Source organism: Phascolarctos cinereus, unplaced genomic scaffold (assembly GCF_003287225.1).
Source record: "Phascolarctos cinereus isolate Bilbo 61053 unplaced genomic scaffold, phaCin_HiC Scaffold_4;HRSCAF=312, whole genome shotgun sequence".
In the NCBI taxonomy this organism is placed as follows: Eukaryota; Metazoa; Chordata; class Mammalia; order Diprotodontia; family Phascolarctidae; genus Phascolarctos; species Phascolarctos cinereus.
In genome coordinates, this window is record NW_027555847.1 from 207657842 (window position 1) to 207675610 (window position 17769).

General features: G+C 35.3%; 1 protein-coding gene across 4 annotated transcripts in view; it reads right to left on the reverse strand.

The window, feature by feature from the left end:
* Window positions 1-17769, reverse strand: part of SMG1 (SMG1 nonsense mediated mRNA decay associated PI3K related kinase) — a 122605-nt gene that overhangs the window by 55373 nt on the left and 49463 nt on the right. For all 4 annotated transcript variants that reach the window (XM_078152865.1, XM_078152864.1, XM_020965321.2 and 1 more), the window contains 12 exons: window positions 17292-17393; window positions 16362-16631; window positions 8501-8631; window positions 8222-8383; window positions 7256-7374; window positions 6765-6852; window positions 6551-6652; window positions 5970-6110; window positions 5321-5520; window positions 4731-4927; window positions 4402-4566; window positions 3286-3440 (listed from right to left, as the gene is read on the reverse strand). In XM_078152865.1, the coding sequence (XP_078008991.1) occupies window positions 3286-3440; window positions 4402-4566; window positions 4731-4927; window positions 5321-5520; window positions 5970-6110; window positions 6551-6652; window positions 6765-6852; window positions 7256-7374; window positions 8222-8383; window positions 8501-8631; window positions 16362-16631; window positions 17292-17393 (1832 nt within the window). The remainder of the gene's footprint in view (window positions 1-3285; window positions 3441-4401; window positions 4567-4730; window positions 4928-5320; window positions 5521-5969; window positions 6111-6550; window positions 6653-6764; window positions 6853-7255; window positions 7375-8221; window positions 8384-8500; window positions 8632-16361; window positions 16632-17291; window positions 17394-17769) is intronic.

Genomic DNA, 17769 nt, shown 5'->3' on the forward strand with positions numbered 1-17769 from the left:
AGAAAGGACTTCAGAGGCCACTTAGTTCAGCTCCTTCACTGTACAGATGAGGAAACTGAGGCCCATGGCCAATTTATTCAAGCTAAGCTTTTTGTACAATGATGTTTGTAAATCAAGGTGTGATGTTTACTCTCTACATAACTCAAGTTAATTTTGCTCTGTGTATGAACTTCCTAGTACCACACATAAACATCTTGAAAATGTACATCAGTGGTGTCAAAATCAAATACAAGGAGATCTCTGTGGGTGGACCACTGACTTAGAAAAATCACACACAAACATTATCTCTGTTGTACTACTCTATTTTTTATTTATTTCTTACACAGTTAAGTATTTCCCAATTACATTTTAATCTGGTTTGGGCTGCTTTGCTTTTCATCTGTGAATCTGACAGCGCTGATGTATATCATTATTCACAAGGGGAACAAAAATAGGCACAAATCAATTCCTACTACTAGGCAAAACTCATGTAGTATTCATAGATGGTAGGTCAATATTTTCACTTTCACATATTGTAAGTGAAAAGAACATTTGAAAACTTAAGACACCCTCATGATACTTTTATATATAAAATGTACAACTAACCGAAGGAAAAGCCCAATCCTTTTCTGCAAAAAGGTTTTATCAATAAAGCCTGAAAACATGCCCACTTCACAGCAGGAGGTAATGGGTGAACTATTCTGGATCAATTCTGGAGTATAACTGAAGTGCAAGGTATTATTATATTGTTACAAGTGTCTTACTTCATAACTATAGGAAAGAGGATAATTTCTATGACTACTGTCTTAGAGATGTCTTTTGAGCTCTTTACAACCAAAGAATCACCCGGACAAGCTATGCAAGAAATCTCCTTAAATTTGGAACAGTCATGTTAACAGAAGGTGTGTTCACACCTGAACCTTTCCCATAAGGCTGGATCCACTGGCAGAGCTTTCCAGAATCCCAGAATCTCTGCACAGCTGTGGGCACAGTGGACACTATGCTGAACCGGGGGTGGAGTACGAATACTGGAGCACAAATTCTGCTGTAGGCACTGGTGAGACAGCTGGGTGACCCCTGGGAAAATCCCATAACCTCTGTTGGATGGCTTCCTCATCTGTAAAATGAGGGGGTTGGACTTGATGGCTTTTAAAAATCCTTTCCAGTTTTAGATCTATGAGGAATCTAAGTAAGATTTTTTTTTTTAGTTCTAGTTATAAACAGGCATTTGTGGGGAGCTAGGTCATGCAATAGACAGAGTACTGGGCTGGAAATCAGGAAGACTCATCTTTCTGAGTTGAAATCCAGCCTCAGACACTTCCTAGCTGAGTGACCCTGGCAAGTCACATCACCCTATCTGCCTCAGTTTCCTCATCGGTAAAATAAGCTGGAACTTTTATATATATATATATACATACATATATATATATATATATATATATATATATATATATACACACACATATATACATACATATATATATATATATACATACACATATATATATATGTATGTGTGTGTATATATATATATATATATATATATGTATATGTATATATATGGCAAACCACTCCAATATCTCTGCAAAAACACAAAACAAAAAAAACCCCACAACACAAATGGGGTCACAAAGAGTAGGATATGACTGAACAAGAGAATTTAGTAAATTCTGACTAATTCCCAAGTACTGTGTTATGCTTTGGAGATATCCTGGCTCCCCTCCTCAAAAGGAGCTTACATTTAATTAGGAAGAAACAGCATGTACACATTTGTGTGTGTCTGTGTTTTTACTAGACCAATCATTTCATTAGCATAGGGGGCTCCCAATGAAGATCACCACTTTGTTTAAAACTTTCGTCTTACAAAGGTGTCTTGGACGCTAAGAAGTTAAGTGACTTGCCCGTGGTCTTTCTGACTCCAAGATCAGCTTGTTAGGCACTCTACTGCACTGACTCTTCCAAAATCTATACAAAGTTGTCACACTAGAGATTGTAGGGCCGAGAAAGATACCCATGTAGAATGTAGCACTTGAGCTGAGCTTTGGAATAAACTAGGTATCCTAAGAGGAACAGCATTCCAGGCAAGAGAGACAGCCTGGGAAAAGGCACAGAAAGGAGAGATAGCACATGAATCATTTTGAGTAAAGGATAGCAAAGCCAGTTTGGTTGAATCAAGGTGATTTTCCTTAAGCTTTAATCTGACCACATCACCATTCTCCTACTCAATTAACTCAGGCAGCTACCTCCTGCCACCAAGATAAAACAGCTTTTACAACCTATTTTTCTAGGCTTACTGGCCATTCCTTCTTTGGCATACTGTGGGATCCAATCCAATCAGCCTTCTCCTGTTCATCACATGCATCATATCCTCTGGCCTCCACACTTTTGTGCTGACGGTTCTCCAAAGCAGCAATAACTTCCTCTTCACCTTAGCCATAGATTTCTCTCCAAAGCCTCTCCTGACTTTTTCAACTGCTAGTGCTCTCATTCCACACTGCCTTGTATTTTAACCTGTGTATTCTTAGGTATGGACTTGTCTCCCCATCAAAGTATCTTTACTGAGTTGGGATTCTTTCATCATGGGATTTGTATCCCTACTTCCTAACACACAGAAGGCACCTAAACACTTCCTGATCGATGGATTTACCATTGAGGAAGCGAAGGATAGCAGAGGGCACCAGTAAAAATAGAATGGTGTCAGGCTGTAAATGGCTTCAAAAGTCATGCAGAGCATTTTCTATTTGATCCCATAGGTAAAAGACTTCTGGAGGAGTCATATCCTGTAACAAGGCTTAGGAAAATCACTTCAGTGATTACGGAGAATGGATTAAAAAGGAAGGAGACTGGAGGCAATCTGTCTTCTATGGCATTAGGGGGCATCCAAGCTCCAGTTACTCTGTCAGACAAGCAGAGCAATACTATAAAACAATAGTAATCCATAAGGTCTAAGCAACCTTATACACTCAGAGAAGGAAATGAGAGCTGAGGAACATTTTGCCAGAGAAGAACCCAGATGTTAAAACTTAAGACCCTGCTAACTTTGGCCACTAGTATGGAAAAATTCATTCAGTTCACCACAAATTGTTTTCTTCCCTCTGTTTTTCTCATATTCACTGAGAACAGCCCAAAAATCACACCCTCAGAAGCCACATATACTATTTGTGTAAAAGTATAATGTGGCACTATTTCAGTTTGCCAACCTGAAAACAGGTTGCTTTTTGCTAGATCATAAAGTTTAAATGCAAGTTAACCAAATTATTCATCTCTCTCTCTTCCTCTGCTTCCCTCTCCCTCTCTGTCTCTTACCTTCCTTCTGCCTGTTGTGCCACCGAATTGATCCAGACAAGATTCTTTCCAACAACTGAAGATGACCACACAGCTAGTCCTTGTATAGCTTCAGGGCAATGGAGTTCACACAGTGCTTCCACCACCATCATAATTGTTACTTCTAATTCATTTCCCTAGAGATAATATTTATAAGAATTATAATTCATACAACTATATTAATCAGTTTACTTAAAATGGAATACCTATTTCAAAATAATTCAACATTCATTAAGATACATAACACACTAAGAAATTTTATTAAGATTTCAAAGTTATGTAAAATATGCATAACTATTAGCAAGATTCTGTATTTTAAAAAGTTGGTTAAATTTAAAGGCAATTTTTAGAAAATACTAAAAGGGCTGATGATATGGAATAGAAAAGTTTAGTACATATACCATGTGAAGCTTATTTAGGATGTAAGAACTCTATAAAATAAACATAATTGTTGTGAAATTAAAAAGAACAAGCATGGCTCCAATGAGAAGATTTAAGAAGACACCCCCACTCCAGTCCTTTGCAGAAGTAGGAGGTCCACAGGTGTGGTACATTGTATATATTTTCAGACTTTTTTCAATTGAAAATTGATTGATTTTGTGATTTTTTTCCTGTTCTTCCCCCTTTTAATTTTTAAAAAAATTTTTTTTGCCATGTGGGATGGCCCTCTGGGAGGGGAGAGAGGATTCTGGGAGAAACTATGGTGACATAAAAAGCAAAAGATGTCAATAAAAATTTATCTTAAAAAAGAAATATTATAGATTCTTGAGAATGCTAAGATTATTCTATACTGAGCTCTTAGAAGTCTTAGAATATGGATTTTGAATATGCTTTTGATAAACTTAAAAACAATACACAATTAAGGGGACCGTTAAAGTACTCTTTAATTTAAAAAAAACTTAGTAAACATCTTTGAGAAATCTTTTTCTTAAAAAATAAGATTAAATATTCATGAGAGGAATGCTGAAGCAATACTTTTAAAAACTAATGGAAAGAAGTTTTTCATATTTCACTAGTAAAACAAATCACATGTTATCAAAGAGCTAGACCTGGGTATTCAAAATAAAAGCTAAATAATTACTTATGGAAAGTCTTTACCTGAGATATATTATTGGCCTTCATTTCAGTAAGCAAATCAAAGCCATGTCTTACAGTCACAGCAGGCTGACCTGCCAACAGTCCAACTCTCATGATGGAAAGTCTAATTCGAGTTAGCCAGTCTTGGCAAGTTTGGCGATTTGTATAGAAAAATGTTCTAATGACCTTCAGAATAAAAGGTGAAAGGCTTAAGTTTATTAAAATTAAAAATTTATTTAAATCTCATACAGTCCAATTGAAATATCTTTTATTTCATATAAATGTTGTTAATCAATCTAACTACATGCTGCCATGTAAATTATCATATATTAATAATCTCAGACACTAACCTTAGGAGGTGAAGTCAGTGCATTAGCACATCCTTCATATGCATTATACATTAGTTTTTCCAGATTTTCTAAATATTGCAGAAGAAGAACAAGTCTAAGTTGGTTGCTGCTATGTCCTTCATCATTATCTGCAGTTGTCCATTGGCTAACATCTTGATCAGGGTTTAAAGTGTGGGCTGCAAGACTTCTAATGATTCCTATAAACATGTGACAATATTCCAAATAAATAAACTTAATTTTGATTATAAAATCAAATGTCACAGAAATCCAAAAATACTGACATCAAGTGAGTACTGAATACTACATACACAACACCATACTGAATTTTTCGTTAAAAAATTAGAACATTTAAACAGATATTCTTAGAATAACTTCTCATTGTTTCAGTCTGACATTTAATCTATTAAAGCACACAATACAATTTCTTTTAAGTTGTCTAGTAAATTGATTACAACTATACCTACACTTTAATAACAAAGTATTAAATTTATCTTTATTTCATTATCTACATCAATAATTCTGTAACAAAGGCAAAAAAGCAATAGTACAATAAAATTTTGTTTAAAAAATTGATAAACTTTAAAAATCACCTTCAATTGTCTGGAATGTATCTTGTGCTCTACCTAGGGGGGTTCTTAACTTAGAAAGAACAGTGAACTGGGCTGCTTCCCAAATAGCCCACTGCCAAAGAACAGCATCTGTCTTCAGCAGGTTTCGTGGAATAGTTGATTGGTCACGCTTATCTAACCTCTGGCAACTGTAGAACAATCTCTCTAACCAATTGTCTTTCCTGAAAAATAGAGTTTTTATGTTTAATTCAATACATATTTAACACCTATTATTTATATATATGCCAGCCTCTGTGCAAAGAACTAGGGATATAATTAGAACAGTCCCTACCCTCAAGAATTTTCATTTTACTGCATGCTTAAATTATCAGGGTAAATGACTTCTATCTTCTACCATTCTTACCTCACCAGAACAGAACTTCTAAAACACTAGAATCAGAACAGTTAAGCACTTTTCTAGGAAGTAACACCCTTCTAGCACTGCTTTTAGATAAAATACATTTCTTAGTTCTTTAATTATGCTAAATCTGAATAGCACTTCTGGCTGCTGATTACTGCAAGTAGAAAAGAATGTAATTTTGTTCCCCTTCACAACTGAGATTGGGATAAAAATATTTCAGTATAGTTTGTATTCCTTTTCCCAGGTTAGTCAGTAAATAAAATTTCTTACCCAGTTCTATGAGAATTCCCATACAAAATAAAACTAATGACATCAGAGAAATCTTGTGGATGGAACGTATTACTTGGGGCTTTGCTCATATGACTTCTTATAGCTAAAGAAATTTCTTGTATTTCTGTGTGGTTGCTATTGCTGTAGGAGAAAAAAAATGTGCTATATTAAATAACAGTTAATTAAAAATCATAATTTATATCTAAGTTTCAAAGAGTAAATGGAAACTGCTTCAAAAATATAAAACTTAAAAAAAGAGATTAAGATATAAAATAGAAAACTGTAAATAGGCTCTAAAATTAATCTTACATTTAATAGATGCTATATGAAAACTCTATTTGGAGAACTATTCAACAGTTCATAAAATCTACACATCTCAATAGTTTTAACTAGATCAACTGTCTTTCTCATCACTGAGCAGACTAAGCAAAATGCTCAATACATAACAGAACTATATTCACAGGATTTTCCCCTTTTTCTATAAAATTGTAAGACTGAAATAATATAGTGGGAATTTTTAATGGAGTTTGTTTTGTTGCCTCAAAAACCACTCTCTTACATTTATTTCAAAATCTTTTTACCTCAGGACAACATCCAAAGGAATAGATTTCAACAGCTTTCCAAAGGCTTGTCGAATACGAGTTCCACTATGGACTAGCTGGACACGACATACATCAACACACCTACATTTTTAAAAAGGAAACAGGCAATTATCACTTATGCATAGATGAAGGGTTTTGTTTTGGAGAGGTGGGAATAAGGGAGCAAAAATAAGTAATTTTTTAATATGTATACCTTTGTAAAAGGTCATCAGGCAAGGAAGATGATAGGGCATGTAGGCTACTACACGCTTGAAGACAGATATTCACATCTTCAAGAAGGGCTATAACAACATAAAAAAGGATACTTTTAAGACAATTTTCAGACTGTTTTAAATCACATTTTCTAGATTCTTGGGGTCAAAGAACAATCCAATATAATTCAGAAGACTACTGTATCACTGCTTTAATGGAAAACAGACTTTTAAAAGACAAACATATTTAGCAAAACCAACCTAAATGCTTCTTAAGAGATTATTTACAAAAATATTTTAATAAAAAAACCTAAGGAACCTGAATACCATGAATAAACAAAATTTAAATATAATTTCAAAATCTTTAAATGCAAGAATTTCCAAATGATGAGAATGAAAGATAAAAACATAAATGTGTTCAGCTATCTTTGCCTAACTTCTGTTACGAAGGATGCTCAATTCTGTAAAGTTTGAGTAGAAGTAAAAATCTTACTGTTTGCTAGCAGTCCTTTGCAAAATTTATGGAAAGATGGAAGAGAGAATAAAGGTGCATATGTTTCAGACTTTTTCATTAGAACAGCAACTTCCAAAGCCCAAGTCATTAGCAGTTTCCTAAAACAAATTTATACACAGCAAATAAAAATAAATGCCCACACAATCACTTCTACATTAGATTAACTTCTAAAAAAGTGACCTTCAAATATTTCAACTACTTGTCAAATGTTTGTTAATAAAAGAAATCATTTTGCCTTAATGGTTAAAAATTTCTTACAAAGCCTTAAAAAATTAGGGTTGGATTCTAGCCAAAGATAACTAAAGTCTCCATGTACATATGTTCTTGAATTAGATTTTTCACACAATTCTTTTGAAAAGTAATAAGTAATAATAAATGCTTAAAAATAAGGGAAGGGGAGGGATGGGACAGCTAGGTGGCGCAGTGGATAGAGCACTGGCCCTTGAGTCAGGAGGACCTGAGTTCAAATATGGCCTCAGACACATTACATAACACTTGCTAGCTGTGTGACCCTGAACAAGTCACTTAACCCCAATAGCCTCACTAAAAAAAAAAAGGGGGAAGGGAATAAGCATTTATATACTGCCTATTATGTGCTAGCCATTGCGGTAAGAGCTGTACCAATATTATCTCATTTGAATCCTTATAACAACCCTGAAATTTAAGTGCTATTTTAACAACCCCGTCCCCCTTTTACAGTTGAGGAAACTGAGGCAAAGGTTAATGACTAGGGTCACACAACTAGTTAAGCTTCTGAGGCTGGATTTGAAGTTAGTTCTTCCTGACTCCAGGTCTATTACTCTATCCACTATGCCAGCTAGCCTCAATATACCCAATATTTGAAAATGTGAGTGACTATAATGTTTAGAACTGTTCTTATTCTAAGATGATGATCAAAGAATAAATTTAGGAACAAAGCCATAATGTTAAACTTTGCCAAGTTACCTGGTATCCTGATTAAGGTTATTTTTCTTTAATAATATTCCCAAGAGGTTTAGTATGATTGAGAAATGCTTCTTTGTGGCTGTTGTTACAGTACTAATTACTGCTCCATCAAATAATGATGGTGATGAAGAGCTAAGACTACTAGATATAAAGTGATCATGCCTGGAAAACATACAAAAGTTTGAATAACTTTAAAAAAATTTATTTAGTAATACTCACACCAAATCAACATCAATTTAAAAAACTCTGGCAAATCTGTTTTCAAAACAATAGTCTTACCTGGTACAATGTGAATACAAGGTGTAAAGAACTGCATACTGAATAGCAGGGAAATGGACAGCTAGGTCACCATGCACAATCATTAGATTCTTACTCAGTAGTGCAAAGACTGTTGGAGACAACGCCCACATCTAAGTATGCACACACACAAAAAAAATGTTGGGTTGCTATTTTTTAAGAGGACCAAATCCTTAGAAACCATCCAAGTACAAATGAAAACATATTGATAATACTAAAAATAAATACATTTACAGAATTAAACATGTAATTCAGAAATCCCACAGAACAGATGGATCTATCCTTTTATGTTATATGAATGTCACTATACCCTTAACTACAGGCAAGGTATCTTGTTGTATTATTCCTTTTCTATCAGCATATAATTTACTCATTTGTATGCCTTAATTTTTTTAAGCTATTCCACACACCAAATTTCCTCATAATTTCTATACTGAGATAGTCTGAATGGTTAAGAGTTTGAGGAAATATAAACGTAGTCTCTAAATCTACTTCTAAGTCTCTAAGACAAACATGCAGTTTCCAGTGCCACTGCAACCAGATTAAAAGTAATTGGTAAATGTTAAAAATATAATAAAGCACAGTTAGCATCACATTTTAAATTAAAGTCAATAAAAGGCCTGCAAGGATCTTAGTGTAATAATTAGTGGCCACTATTTCTGTGTAACTTTGATACCACTAGTCTAACCTAAGACAGTCCCATTGTCAAATAGAAAAAAGAGGCAATGTAGTATGCTGGAAGTAACATTAGCTTAGAAGTCAAAGGACCTATGCTCAAATTCTAGTTCTGATGCTTACTACCTGTGTGACCTTTGGATAGTCATTTAACTTTCCTGGGCCTCAGTTTCATCTTCTCTAAAATGATAACCTTAAGGTGATCCCTTCCAGGCCTAGATCTATGGTCCTACGACTTTATGAGGTAAGGGGCTGGTAGTAAAGGAGTAAACAGGATAACCTGTTCATGAATATAAGGGCAAGCACTGAAGGCCCAGTCCAAATCACTGCTACTTCTTTTCTCAAAAAGAAATTCTCATAACTAACCAAGGCACTGCTAACGTTTTCAATACCAAGGCAAGATGTGTGTGTCTTCAGAACAAAAGGTGTAAGAAACATAAAACCCACAAGGATTTCAATCTAATTCTACTTTTAATAATACATTATTTAGGGTTAAAATTAAAACTTTACAATAAAGTAAAAGAAATACGTCTTGAATTTCTTTGATATTTCAATGAATTCATTATCTCTGCCACCAAAGAGAAGCTACATACAAGTTGCTGAACCCAGATACAGGACTGGCTGACCTACTAGTGCTCTCTGCCACTAACTGTTACTCCTGAGATTTCTCTTGTTTCTCTCCCAACTCCTACACTAACCAATAACCAGTTATTTAGGAGAAAAGTATCCTCACCATCATCCCCAATTCCGTCCCATGCATGCTTTACTCTAACCCAGGGCACTCCCTCCACCATTGCTCATTTAAAATTCTCATTTCATCATACACAAACTCTTCTTCAAACTATATGTCTTCCTCACATTACTTCCATCTCTTAGCTCTCCACTGATACTGAACTCCCCCTCTAATGACACTGCATCCTTGGCTATTCTTTGGTTGGACCTTCTTTCACATCCTGTAATACAACTGTCCTAGAGAAGGAGTTGGAAAACTGTCACTTCCAGACTCCCCCATTATCTCCTTCACTTAGCAACCTTCCTCCTTTTAAGTCTACTCAATCAAAATTTTCTACCCAATACACAAATTATGTTGGCTGCAATACAACAAACTTCAGGCCAGTCTCCCTCCTTTCTCAAGGAGTATAGTAACTGGTTCATCATTGTCTTCTCCTCCCAAACTCTTACCTCATACTAAGGGGCTTTAATATCCACAAAGATGCTTCCTCAAACTCCCTAAGTTCCCAATCCTTCAGCCTTTTTAAACCTCAAGACCCACTGCTTCATTCCACTTGCCCACACATTAGATCTCATCATTACCCAAAAGTGTTCCACTTCTCTACTTAGAAACTGTGAACTTATCTGACCACAGCTTCTTTAATCATTTCATCTCTTCCAAACTCATCCAAACAACAGTACTTTTAGAAGCTTCCCTTCCTTCCCTCTTCAATCTCAAGCCAATAGTTAACCATTTCAATCTACATTGTTTTATGCTCTTTAATCCTCATCCCTTTTTCTATTTCATTTATCTCTTAGAAAAAAGGTCAATCCTGCAGTACTCTTCCCATCTGCTCCTCCTCACACACTAATGAACACAAACAAGGAAGTCTCACAACCTGAGTTACCAATTCATACTATCTAACTTCCACTGGGCTCTCATTGGAGCAAAACAGTCTGTTGATTCCACTCTGTGGTCATATCTCATTCCCCACAGAAGCTACTCTAAAACTTCTCTTTATCTCTTCAAGCCTCTTACACCTTCCATCATTACCAAGCTGAGGAGCTCCCTTGATTCTTTATGAGAAAATTGAGGCCATTCAAATTAAGACCACTCTTCCTCAATTCTCTTCACAACAAAACCCCCTGACACTATTTTCTTCCACTCATTCCTCTTTTCCCTCAGTCTTGGTCCTTTCCCTTGCCAAGGATAACTCTTGTATATGTACACTTGATCCCATCCCTTCATGCCTTCTCTCTCTAGAAGACTGCACTCTCCTTGCCCCCCAAAATATTTGATCTCTCCCTATCTATTCTCTTCCTACCCTGCTTTCAAATATGTTCAAGTCCTCTCATGTTTAAAAAAACCTTTGCTAGACTGTCCCCCCTGAAGCTGAAGTCCTAGATCACTCTTCCATTTCCAAGACAAACTCCTTGAAAAAACTGCCTACACTCACTGCCTCCATATCCTTTTATCTCACTAATTTGGCAGTCCTCTGTAATCTGACCTTCAATATCATCATTCAAAAATATTACTCTCTCCCAGAGTTCCCAGTGATCTCTCAATTGCCAAATCTTAATGGTCATTTTTCAGTTATAATTCTTCTTCCCGACTACCTGCTACATTTGACACTGCCGACCTTTCTCTTCCTCCTGGAGGCTCTCTCCTCTCTGGGTTTTCAAAACACTTTCCTTCTCACACCTTTTACTATGACCACTCCTTAGTCTCTTTTGCTGGCTCATCATCCTCATCATGCCCCCTAACTATGAGTATACTCCAGTGTTGTGTCCTAGGCTCTCTTCTCTTCTTCCCCTACACCCTGCCCTTTGGTAAACTCATCAGCTCCTTTGGATTTATCTGTCACCTCTATGCAGATGACTCACAAATCTATGTATCTATCCCCACATCAACAACTGCTTGTCAGTAATTTCAAACTGGATATCATAGAAACATCTCAAACTCAGTATATCCAAAACTGAACTCATGATTCCTCTCCCCACTCCTCCCTTCTTCCAAATTCTCCTATTTCTGTTGAAGTCACTGCCATCTGTCCCGCCTCCCAGGCTGGTGACCCTAGCATTATACTTGACTCTTCCTTCTCCCCGACCTTTCACATCCAATCTTGCCTTTTCTACCTCCACAGCTTCTCTTGCATCAATCCTTTTCTCCCCACTCAGCCATTTTAGTTCAGGCTCTCATCAAATCTCACCTAGATTATCACAACAGCTTCTTAGTAGCTCTCCCTCATGTTTTTCCCCACAAATGCCAATGTGATTTTCCTGAAGTACAGATCTAACTATGTGTCTCCCCTACTCAGTCGCCTCCAATGACTTCCTACTACCCCTAGTATAAATTAAATTCCTCTACTTGGCCTTCAAAGTGCTGAAAAAGCTAAGAATGATTTTTAAAGCATAAATAAAACATGCACGATTACAAAAGAAACCAATCATATCAAAACATATACATATATATAGTAACCAAAATATTTAAAAGTTTACACATCCCAAATTAAAAACTCCTTTCCTATAAGGCCTTCCCTGATCCCCTCTACTACTCTGTATTTATTTTGTATAAACTTATATACATGTACACATCTCCCCGTCAGAATATGAACTTCTAGTATACCTAGAACACAGTGCCTGACACATAACAAATACTTGTTGACTGACTAATATAGGACCCGTTCATAACTTTTTTCCCCTTCTAGAGCTTTTCATAATGACACATTTTCTGGGTGGTATCTTTTACATTTTAGCACACAGGTTATAAGAGGTTACAACCTATTAAAGACTACCACACATTATTCCATTGCCTCTGGGGTCTCCTACAGAGTTGATTCTTTAGAAAGAATGAGCGAATTACAATTTCATAATTTAGTTACATACCATCACGAAGAAAAAAGAGATGGGGTTTTAGTTTCAAGGGACTTTTAAAGGCACTGCATAATTTCTCAAAGGCAATCTAGCTTACCCTCTTCTTTTTCAACTTTGGGCCCTGATGACATCATTGTCCAGTAACGGTTTCTATCCAAAATACACGTACTGATGGATTAATTCAATGGATGTCCATCCAAAAAGACAACTGACATTTTTCATTAATAAGGTATCTACTATGTGGACCGTGGGATCTAACAAAAGAGTAGGCATATACCTTAATGATAGTGCTCACAATTAGTATATCCTCAAACAGGAATATCTGATAGCCCTCACCATCAAGTTATAAGGATTACCTCTTTTTGGCCACTGCACTAATATCTTCCATGATAGTTGCACACAGATTTCCCTGGTTTTCACCTTCCTTGATATTATCTGAAGACTGTTGAACATTTTGTTAGAGGAGCACTGTACTGAACCAAGAGTTTCCGTATAAGCAATAAAACAGTGGAACCTTGTATTCTGTGCACCTTCCATAAACTTTGGGACTGTGATCACGTGTTATACTTCAAAATATTATTTATTAAAGCTTGCCTTTTGCCTTCTCATATCTTTACTACTCTTGACATGCATATAGATTATTAGCGTAGATTTTATAAAGACAAATATTACTGATATTTGGGTCAGTAATATTCTTTTCTTTTTGTGGGGGCTAGGCAATGGGGTTAAATGACTTGCCCAGGATCACACAGCTAGTAAATGTCAAGTGTCTGAGGTCATATTTAAATTCAGGTCTTCCTGACTCCAGGGCCAGTGCTCTAACCACATAATATTCTCTTGACAGCCTTTTTCAGTATTAATACTGTTTAGGATTCTTTGCAATTGTGAAATATCTTTACCACTTTGAATTAGAGAATTAATACCTCAAAGCACTCACAATTGTGTCACTTGCAAGGTTCAGATTTTTTTCCCATGTATTCTTGGTCTGCAATTGCTATCTTCATTTTAGTCCCATTTTTACTTCCTTATATTACAAGGATTAGAGACTGAAATATTAGGCACTTTGGTGATCAATGTAGATAGTATGGTTTAGGAATGGTGATAAGATTGGAGGCAACTGCTTGGCCCTTTCACCTTCTCATTGTAGTAATGGCTTTATATTGATAAAACTTCCATAGGAAATCACGATAGTCCAGTTTAATGTTTGTATCTTTTTCCATTTCCCATTTTTGAAGATAAATAATTTGTTTGAATAGGTCAGGTGGGATCTATTGTAATGTCACATTGCATAATCCCATCTTTATATTTCTTTTAATCTGGTATTGGTGTAAGGGTCAAAAATCAACAAATTTATGGTCTGAGTGCATACAAACAATTAATTCAGAAACAAATCCTATGTAGTAACGAGGTTCTTTATCATTAATATAAATGAATTTCATATTTTTTTGACAGTGTTCATTGTTCCCTTTTTCTAGTACTTCAGAATAACTCTCAATAAAGTATTCACAATACAGAGACATTAGGTTTCTGAGTTAGCCTAAAAAAGCAAAGCCCTTGGTCTTTGTTTCCTTATCCTGAACCATATTCACTTTCTCTTAAAGAGAAAGGAATAAGCATATATATAGTGTCTATTATGTCTCAGGTACTATTTACTTAAATAAAATTTAAACACTTGAAGTGTTTTATAAATGTTCTCTCATTTGATTCTGACAACAAACCTGGGAGATAAACGCTGTTATTATGCTCATTTTTAGTTGCAGAAACTTAAGTGAATTGACCACATTTATATAGCTAGTATTTGAGGCTATATTTGAATTCAAGTCTTCCTGACTCCATGTATAGCACTCTTATCCAGTATACTACCTAACTGCCTCTAAAATAACACACCCAGGGTCACACAAGTAATCAATAATCAATAAACATTTACTAAGTGACTACTATGTGCCAGGCACTTTGCTAAGCACTGAGGATACAAAAAGAGGCAAAAGACAAGTCTATGTCCTCAAGGAGCTCACAATTCATTAAGTATTAAATGGTAAACTAGTTTTAGAACCCAGGTCTTCAAATTTCAAATCCAGTCCTTCTTCCATTATACCATGCAGACTACTTCACAAGTGTATTGAAGTCACTGACTTAACTGAAAGCCTGAAGCAAAGTCTTTTTTGCATTTTGATTTTTCTGCAGTTTAAGTTAGTATAGAAGCTATTTTCATAAACCTCCATTTAAATACTGGCATTCTAAATCTTGAGATTTTTGGCCACTGACCAACAAATTTACATACTACTGGAAGCATATAGCTGCATTATAATTATTCTCAGCATATATTAAACTAGAAGATATATTTACACATATTCATTTCACCATGAGTCCAGAGACAAGAAATAATATTTCATGTAGTCCTTGGACATCTCACTTTGCAAATGTTCATTATAAGCATAGGCAAAAAGTCTACCATAAACCACCAACATCTAATAAATTTAAGTTTTCCTAAAAGGATACAATTTTTCCTACCAATGAAAGAATACTGGATTACTCAGGGAAGAAAATGAAACCATTAAAAAAAAAGTTAATACTTGCACTGTTTTGAAGTTTAAAAAGTAGAATTTTAAAAAACATATTTAGATACTCAGTGAGCATAAATCTGAGATAAGAAATTAACTTCCTGAATAACTGACATGTTTGGAAGACATTCACCTAAAACACATGCCATAATGTTTAAAGAGAGAGAGAAAGAGAGAGAGAGAGAGAGAGAGAGAGAGAGAGAGAGAGAGAGGTTGAAAAACTGAAAAGACATTTTCTATCATTTTGCTGTTCAGTTGCTTCAGTCGTGTCTGATTCTCCATGAACCTATTTGGGGTATTCTTTGCAGAGATCCTGGGGTAGTTTGCCATTTCCTTCTCCAGTTCATTTTACAGACGAGGAAACTGAAACAGACAGGGTCAAGTGACTTGCCTAGGGTCACACAACTAGTAAGTGTCTGAAGCCAGATGTGAGCTCAGGAAGATGAGTCTGCACCACCTAGCCGCCCCCCGGATTTGTTATTGTTCAATTGTGTCTGATTCTTCATGACCCCTTGGACCATTGCCGGCCAATACTGTCCGCTGGATTTTCTTGGCAAGGATACCGGAGTAGTTTACCATTTCCTTCTCCAGTGGATTAAGGAATATAGAGGTTAAGTGACTTGCCTAGGGTCACACAGCTAGTGTCTGCAGTTGGATTTGAATTCAGGTCTTCTTGACTCCAAGCCCAGTGCGCTGAGTCACCTAGCTACCTCAGACATTTTTTTTAAAAAAAGATTTTTAAATAGCTCTATAATATCCATAATGGCAACTATTAAATTACCTTATCTTGTGCACACTCATTTAACTGTCATTAAAAATATATTCCTAATAAAAGTGAGATAGATATACTACTCAGCAACAATTAGAAAGTATATTTATGCCAATCTGACTCTTTGAAAGGAACGTTTAGACATTCCCTGAATAGTAATTCTGGAGTCACAAAGATGTGATTCCAGCCAAACATGGTTGATATTTTAGAAATAAGTAGGAAGGATGGACCAAAAAAAGTACTAAAGACTTACCCCAATCAGTGAATTTTTGGCATTTCCAATTGTGGTTAATGCACTGAGGTCAAATATAACTACAAATTTTGCATTGTCTACATTGAATACGTGGTTCTTAAAAGCATCATGTTGGATTTCAGAACAGGCTTCAGGAAGTTGTAGGTTATGCAGCAGATTGTTCAGTGCACAGGTCATTTCTCCCAAAATTAACCTGTAGGCAGTCTCCAAAACAGGAATATTCTTCAGGCTGAGTACAGCTTGATATACGGCATGAGCTACAGCAACAACCTTAAAAATTTAAGGAAACATCTCAGAAAAAGGGTAATTTTTCTATTTCAGCTCATTTATGACATATTTTCAAACTCCAAATTTTCAGCATATGCTTTGAAAGCTGTCAAGGATCACATAAATGTAAGGTAGTAAGTAATTAATTTGAAGAAATCACAATAAATTTTCTAAAAACACTATACGAAAAGCAAATTTCTAAAGAAAAATGCGTGAAAGGAACATTTCCTGTGTTTAGTTTTGTAGAGGTTTTTTTTTTGTTATTTGGGTATATCAAGGAGTTAGAAAACTGAAAAGTGATTCCTATTCACAAATTTCATTTTACAACTATAAAACTACAGATCTCAAATTCATGTGCAGAGACCAATCAAAAGTTTTAACAACTGGCTTAAATATGATGATGATGAAATGAAAGACATTTAAAATTTCAAATTAAATTTAAAAAAATTTGCCTGCCACATGAAAATCTAGTTTCCTTCAATCTACATGAGTATGGTTCTATAATAGCCGAAAATAATTTTTCCAAAGATTTCAGTCCTAAAATTCAGAACAAGCATTAATCAGATCATTTAAGAAGTATTTATGTCCTCTGTGACATAAGATAAAAATGTTTACAGATCCCCCTTTCCTCACAAATTAGCTTTGTATGTATTTATTACTTACCTCTTTTTCTTTATGATAACGCAGAAGTAGTAGTTTAGATGCTGGTATAAACAGTTTTTCTACGAATGATGATGGTAATTTTGTATTTATCTGTTCAACAATCTAAAAGCATAAGATAACAATATCAGTCTCATCTATATTTTTAAAATCTCAAACCTCATGAACTAATTTTAAAACTTTGTATGCCATTTTAATTGAAAATAACCTTAAATAAGATTAACCTACTGAACTCTGTAAACTTAATACAAAAGCCATCTGTTCAAAGAAGAAAAGTAAACTAACCCATTTTTAAAATGCTACACAAAAGTGGAAGTGGAAAAGAAGCAAAACACAATGGGGAGTCCCTAAAATGACTATTTAAGTATTTCTATGATCTTGTATAATGCCTAGAAATACTTTGGAGACTGATTTGTAAGGAAAGCGTTGACATTATAAATAACTTAAAAATATTTGAGAACTAGAATAGCAATAAAATGAA